This window comes from Scylla paramamosain, chromosome 10 (genome assembly GCF_035594125.1).
Source record: "Scylla paramamosain isolate STU-SP2022 chromosome 10, ASM3559412v1, whole genome shotgun sequence".
Classification (NCBI taxonomy): domain Eukaryota; kingdom Metazoa; phylum Arthropoda; class Malacostraca; order Decapoda; family Portunidae; genus Scylla; species Scylla paramamosain.
This window is the reverse complement of record NC_087160.1, coordinates 8,305,514-8,312,144: the sequence shown is the minus strand read 5'-3', so window position 1 is coordinate 8,312,144 and position 6,631 is coordinate 8,305,514. Positions and strand designations below refer to the sequence as shown.

Genomic DNA, 6,631 nt, shown 5'->3' with positions numbered 1-6,631 from the left:
AGGTGAGAGGTATACAGCACAGATAAATTTAGTATGAGAGTGACTCTGTAGTCGTAGCCAGATGGTGGAAAACTCGAAAGATTCAAGAGCGTGGGCACGAGAGCAGGTTAAGTCATTGCGCACATAAACGCAGCATCCGGCTTTCGATCGAAAATGAGGATAGAGAAAGTAGGAGGGAACAGAAAAGGGGCTACTGTCAGTTGCCTCAGACACCTGAGTTTCAGTGAGGAAAAGAAGATGAGGTTTAGAAGAGGAGAGGTGGTGTTCTACAGATTGAAAATTAGATCTTAGACTGCGAATGTTGCAGAAGTTAATGAAGAAAAAGTTGAGGGGGGTGTCAAGACACTTAGAGTCGTCGACAGAAAGGCAGTCCAACCTGGGGACATTTATGGTCCCCTCCCTAGATGGGGACTCCGAGGCTGGTGTAGGAGTCGCCATGATGATTTTAAAATTTTTGAGTGAAGGGTGTGTGTTATTAGGTGCTTGTAGTTTTGTGTGGAGGAAGAGAGTTGTCTTTAGAGGGCAGGCTGTGAGACACAAAGGGAAACGTTCAGTGAGGCCACAGCTGGGTTTAATGATAAGTTCACAGCACTCCCTGAACAGTGCTTTAGACCTCACTGGGAGTAATTATCGTTTCGGCAGGTGTCTACTGCTTCCTCCTGGAATCGATGAGCCACTTCCAAAACGTGGATGGCTCAACCACATGTTGCGAAAATATTTCCCGCAGAACGATGCCAAGCTTCACTGCCGACATTTCCACCTCTAATTTATTGATTTACTGATCAATTAACGGAGCAGAATAATGATTTACCATTAGACAGTCGGTTTTTATGTAGATAAGAGGAGAATCACCCTTTTTTTATCAATCAGACATAAATTATTTAAGTATTGTAAGGAAAAAAAAAAAGTCACACATGCAACCCGTCATAAGTAACACCATGTCCCTCTTATCTCCGCCCCTCACACCTGAACGAAGCAGGTGATACAGGTGTGCTGGTGGTCGGGGGTGCCGGGTGGCGGGGATGGAGGAAAGGGACCAGTTAGTGCCAGCAGATAGTCGACGCACATACAACGCTGATCTCCACACGTTGGTGGTTGCTGAAATTAGGCGTGGATAAGTGAATAATGAATATGTGAGGGCTGTAAGTGAGATCAGAAGCTCAAAGAGAAAAGATACAGTGAACAGTGCATGAGACTCAGGAAGTCCGTAAGGAACGATTATCGTTGTTTACAGTACGGTGAGAAGGGTGACAGACGTATCTGCCTTATTACTTCCACCAGCCGCTTCAGGAATATTCATATCAGTGATGTGTCTTCTTTTCTTCTAAAGAACATGTACTTCATGAGACGCATCTCATACATGTATATTACCATATTGTGTGCATAAAAGAAAATTTCAGCTTCAAACACAATATTATCTTCACAAATAGAACAACATGAATACCGGAACTGTCCAATGAAAACAGTTTCAGTTAACATACGCATTATGGTTTGAGCCAACATTCTTCATTATGAAAGTAAGAAGAGAATGTCGACTAAAGAGTGGCTAGGGAATAACCGTCAACGATAAGAAAGCGGATGCCGCTGTCTGTGTTTCCTTTGTTGACAAGAGCTATAAGCGTGTACCCAGTTCCCACAAAGCTTTCAGGAGTGAAGAGCTCTCTGTACTTCAGCCTCCTAGAGACTACGGGGAGAGAAGTACTCTTCATCGCCTCCCTTTCAAACAAATATGCAATTCTAAGTGAAGGTTCCAAGTGAAACATAATAAGTGTTCTTCATTGGTGTGAATGCCATATGACGTTTGAGGAGTGGTGTGAACAGTGCGCATCCTTCCCCGTGAATTATATTTTGATCATAAGGTATGTGTTTATTATTATTATTATTATTATTATTATTATTATTATTATTATTTTATTATTATTATTATTATTATTATTATTATTATTATTATTATTATTATTATTATCATCATCATTAAAATTAATAATAATAACAGTAGTAGTAGTAGTAGTAATAGTAGTAGTAGTAGTAGTAGTAGTAGTAGTAGTAGTAGTAGTAGTAGTAGTAGCAGCAGCAGCAGCAGCTGCAGCAGAAGCAGCAGCAACAGTAATAGTAGTAGTAATAGTGGTAGTAGTAGTAGAAGCGGCAGCAGCAGCAACAGCAGTAGTAGTAGTAGTAGTAGTAGTAGTAGTAGTAGTAGTAGTAGTAGTAGTAGTAGTAGTAGTAATATTAGTAGTAAAATCTTAATCAAAACAATCATCACTGGTGTTATCAGACCAGCAAGAGGACGTGACTCGCCAGCTGAAGGAACGAGGCCAGAGTGGGTGATGCAGATTTTTCTCTAAGCAAAGGTTTTTGGTGCCACCTTCCTTTGCTCAAGAATATTCCCACCTCCGCTTTCCCGAATAGAAACCATTGGATACAGCGTCATATTGAACGGCATAATGAACAGAATGTAAAAAGTGTCGCTGTGGGAGGTTAACCCTCATCATAATTATGGGTAAAGGCTTGGGCGTTGGACAGGGCACAGGGAAGGGTGTGAATGGCGGCTGGAGGGTGAATGCTTTTCTGCTCCTCCTGACGGGATGGCAGGCAGTGCTGCTTCCTTGGTCACCACTTATCCTCAGAGATGCCGGATTCTCCGCCACCAGTGAGTATTAGTTACCTATGTGCTTGTTCATGAACATAATGAGGCAAGTGGGGACAATATTTACCTCAGAGATTCATTATTTTTGACACGCGTTTGTAGAATTACCACATTTATATAATTTCTATGAATGCCTTTCGCATTTATCTGGGTGTGTAAATTTTACACTGATTTTGTGGATGTACATCTCCAGGCGTAGGTGTACTGAGTGGAGGCACCACGATAGCGGCCACCGTGGGCGTGGTGGTGTGCCTGCGCGCCATGAGAAGGAGTCGTAGCGGGGCAGTGCGTCGCCTATTACTGTGGCTGCTGCTGGCTACAGCTATCCTCTTGCAGGGATGCGGTGTGGGGTTTGAGTTGCACCATCTGTCGCAAGGCGGAGTTATGTCATCTTGTGTCAATGGATGGCTCTTTGCTCCAGCGTCATCCTTCTTAGTCCTGAACAACGCGCCCACATCAACCACGCCTCATTTTCCCAAAATAGCGTCGACAGAACAGGCTCATGGACTTCCCTCAGCCACCATAATACCACCATCACCTTCGCCGCCACCACCTGATGGTTCTCACGGGGCTGGCTCTCCTGTCAACCCCCACCCGCAACACAACACTCCTCACCGACCCGCATCGGTCAACCATATCACTACCACCACTTCCCCTGCTAGAGCTGCCACTTCCCCTTCTCCTCCTCCTCCTCCTCCTCCTCCTCCTCCTCCTCCTCTTCCTACTACTACTACTACTACTACTACTACTACTACTACCACTACTACTGTTGCTGCTGCTACTACTACTACTGCTGCCACTAACTCCTCAGCCACAACCACTTCATTGCACCATACAGTTCCAGCCGTAAAGACTTCCACAAAAAAAATTAATCACAAAGTGCACTTGAACAACAAACTCAGTTCAGTGAGAACTTTGACCTTTGGCAATGATGGTACTACAGAGGCACCACACAAGAAGTTCCCTGCTACACGCAAGCCTGCCATCCCGGGCAGTGGTGAGGGTTCACGAAAACATCACTACACTAATGTTCATCTGCCTGACGTTTCTTCCACAAATTCTGAACAAGGTAAAAACTTCAGGAAAACAAAATATCACACGAATCACAAACACATACAGCTGCCAAGTGATGATGATCATCAACATGATTTAGAAGATAATGATAGTACCTCCTTGCAAGACGTGTACGAATATGACGATCCTGAAGAGAGTGAGGAAGAAGTTGATTACGAAGACGATTCCCGAAAACTCCTTAATTATCATCCGAGGTTAGGCAGCTACTTCCCCTCTTCCTTTAATCATCTGCCTCATTCTGCAGGGAATACAAGGTCAGAAGTGGCAGATTTTCTAGGAATCCCATCAAATTTGTTTCAACACGACGTGCAATCCAAAGTTTCTTCAGGATTATGGAAGTCATATTTACAGAAAACTCAAAACAAAATCAGAAATTCATTTCATAATCTCCACAACACTGACTCTTTCACAACAAAAAATAAGCAGGAAAAGCGTCATGCGCTTCAGATGAATGACCAAGAAAGTCTTCCTTTCATCTCTAATCCCAGGCAACATCCCCTCAACCCTTTGCCACTCATGACAAAAACACATCATCCTTCTGAGATAATAAAAGATCCATTTGATGACACAAACCAATATGAGATCGATTCTCAACACATTATTCATGGTCGAAGCCGTAGGGATCTCACCAAGGCAGGAAACAGCCACGCTCATCCTGTCAAAATTGCAGCAAAGGAAAAGGAACCACAGTTTAATGATGCAGCGGAAAATAAACATATTTCCTTAGAAGATATGAAGAGCGATACTGTAAAGGTAGTCGTAGCTGTGCTCCTAGTGTTGGGTGGCCTGGCAGGGGCAGGGATAGAGGCGGGCGTGGCGCAACTGTGGCATTGCATCGTCCATGGTTATGATGAGAGTGGTGTGAGTCAAGACGTGCTGCAACGCACCATCAGTCACACTTTTCACCTCAGCACTTATGGGAGCCACAAGATTTGGACGGGTATCACCTCAGGGGGATGGACGATGGGGGCCGGTGTGGTGTCTGTCCTGGCGTGCTTAGCAGGGATCGGAGGCGGTGGTTACGGAGGATTGTTGGGTGCGCATCTAGTCCTAGGTGTGGCCGCTCTCCTCTTCCTCCTCGTCTTGCCTGTTCCCTACGGCTCCATTGACCCACCCAGGACCCGCCGCCCACTCTCTCTGTACCTGGATGACGAGGTAGATGACATCAAATTTTTCCAGCTTAATATGAGTGCGACAATCTTTGTCTGATAATTGGTTCTGTTTTAAAACGCATTATTTGTTACAGGTGCTGCGAGAGGGAGTAAGGCGACTCACGTTCCATATATGGGTGTTCATTAATGGATGTTTAGCCGCTCTCTCCTTTACCTTCAGCCTGTGGCTCCTCCAAGAGATGACAGCCGAGGTAAGCACTTTTCCCCTTTTTTATTGAGAAGCCATTTTAAACCTGTCACAAATTTGATATTCCAAGAAGTTTCCTCTCTTTATTATAGTGGCGGACTTTGTGCTGATAACCAATGACACGCCTCGAGAACTTTCCGCTGCTCAATCTCCTCTTTACATCTGGCAGGGTTGGCTGGTGGGCAGCCAAGCAGGTGCTGTCGGCATGACTCTGGTGTGTGAGAGTCTAGCCCTTCATACCCAACGCCGCCTCGTCATCCGCTGGGGTCTCCATGGTCTTATGGGCGTGTGCGGTGTGAGTCTCATGCTCCATTATGGTTTCATGTGGGCATCAAAAAGTGCTGGAGTAGTAGTGATGGCACACGCTGGCCTAGGCGTGGCCAAGGCCTTCCTGTGGGTGGCTGTGAAACACAACGCTCTACTGCTCGCTACTGTCAGTGAGTGTTATTCAATATGATCGATGCAACGAAAAGAACACACACACACACACACACACACACACACAGAGGGAGAACGGAATTACGTTCTACGACGAGTATATGCTTGCAAAAAATGTAACTAGCGAGAGAGATTTCTGTTGTGGTGTGATCGAATGTTACTCCTACCAGGTGACCAGGAGCGGGAGGCATGGGCGTCATGGTGGTGCTGGCGGTTTGGCCTGGGTATCGGAGCAGCATTGTGGGGCGTGGGGGTAACGGGGTCAGACGACAGAGTGCAGCCTCTGGTATTGCTAGCTACCATTGCAGCCGCCATCCTTGCTTCCTCACTCTGCATGACGGCCGTGCTTTCGAGGTGAGATGTCATTTATACCTTACTCCAAAGTCTACTTTATCTCCTTGAGTTTATTTTTAGCACACCAATCGCTAGTCATACCACAGTAATCACGTGAGAATGATTAATTTACTTCGGATGTCTGTGATTTTCCGACTTTTTCTTTCGTCGTAGTGACTGTCACTGCTGGTTATAATGGGAGGTAACTTCATTATACTACACTTATTACTGTTTTCAGTCGAAATTCAAGAACCAGGAGGCGAGTATACCACACTCTTGACCTTGACATAGCCAACGACGAGGTCGATGAGGAAGAGAACGATGCTACTGAAGATGACTGGCTGGTCAAGAGAGCCAAAAAGGAAGGATTAGTACTGTGACCAATGGCAACTTAACCTCATAGTTTAGGACTCTCCGAGGAGCCACTTATTTGCATACAGTGTGTATTGTTGAAGGCAGGACAAGGACTAAAGAATTTCTTGATAAATTTCAATAGAAATGTGCATTTTTTTTTTTTACCTCAAAATAATGATTAATATCATTTATATTTCAAAGAAATGGTCTGATGGTCTGTTGAAAGAACAAGATTTTTACCTGTGATCCTACAGGTTAGATATGAGTCCTGCTCGGAACGTAAAGGCAATTCATTGTTCAATAGGTAATAAAAAAAAATAAAATAAAAAATAAGTAATTGTGTCTTAAACATACAAGGGAAGGAAACAAAGATAAAGAGATACTTTTAAGTACATGTGCCGTAACGTAACTTAATAGGATTTAGTG

The 6,631-nt window shown here is 44.5% G+C and overlaps 1 protein-coding gene across 1 annotated transcript; it reads left to right on the top strand.

Moving 5' to 3' along the window:
- The first annotated feature begins 1,032 nt into the window (after window positions 1–1,032).
- On the top strand, window positions 1,033–6,354 carry LOC135104196 (uncharacterized). The gene is made up of 7 exons (XM_064011308.1): window positions 1,033–1,859; window positions 2,276–2,650; window positions 2,841–4,876; window positions 4,968–5,084; window positions 5,250–5,517; window positions 5,689–5,872; window positions 6,090–6,354. Exons 2-7 carry the CDS (start codon window positions 2,497–2,499, stop codon window positions 6,229–6,231), a joined length of 2,901 nt encoding a protein of 966 aa, XP_063867378.1. The 5' UTR covers window positions 1,033–1,859; window positions 2,276–2,496; the 3' UTR covers window positions 6,232–6,354.
- The last annotated feature ends 277 nt before the right edge of the window (window positions 6,355–6,631 follow it).

What these genes read in the sequence shown, in the direction of transcription:
- LOC135104196 (XM_064011308.1), top strand. Translation starts at nt 2,497, where the DNA reads ATGGGTAAAGGCTTGGGCGTTGGACAGGGCACAGGGAAGGGTGTGAAT. An exon ending in TGCCGGATTCTCCGCCACCA is followed by an intron (nt 2,651 to 2,840) that starts GTGAGTATTAGT and finishes GTACATCTCCAG; the next exon opens with GCGTAGGTGTACTGAGTGGA. An exon ending in ATGACGGCCGTGCTTTCGAG is followed by an intron (nt 5,873 to 6,089) that starts GTGAGATGTCAT and finishes TACTGTTTTCAG; the next exon opens with TCGAAATTCAAGAACCAGGA.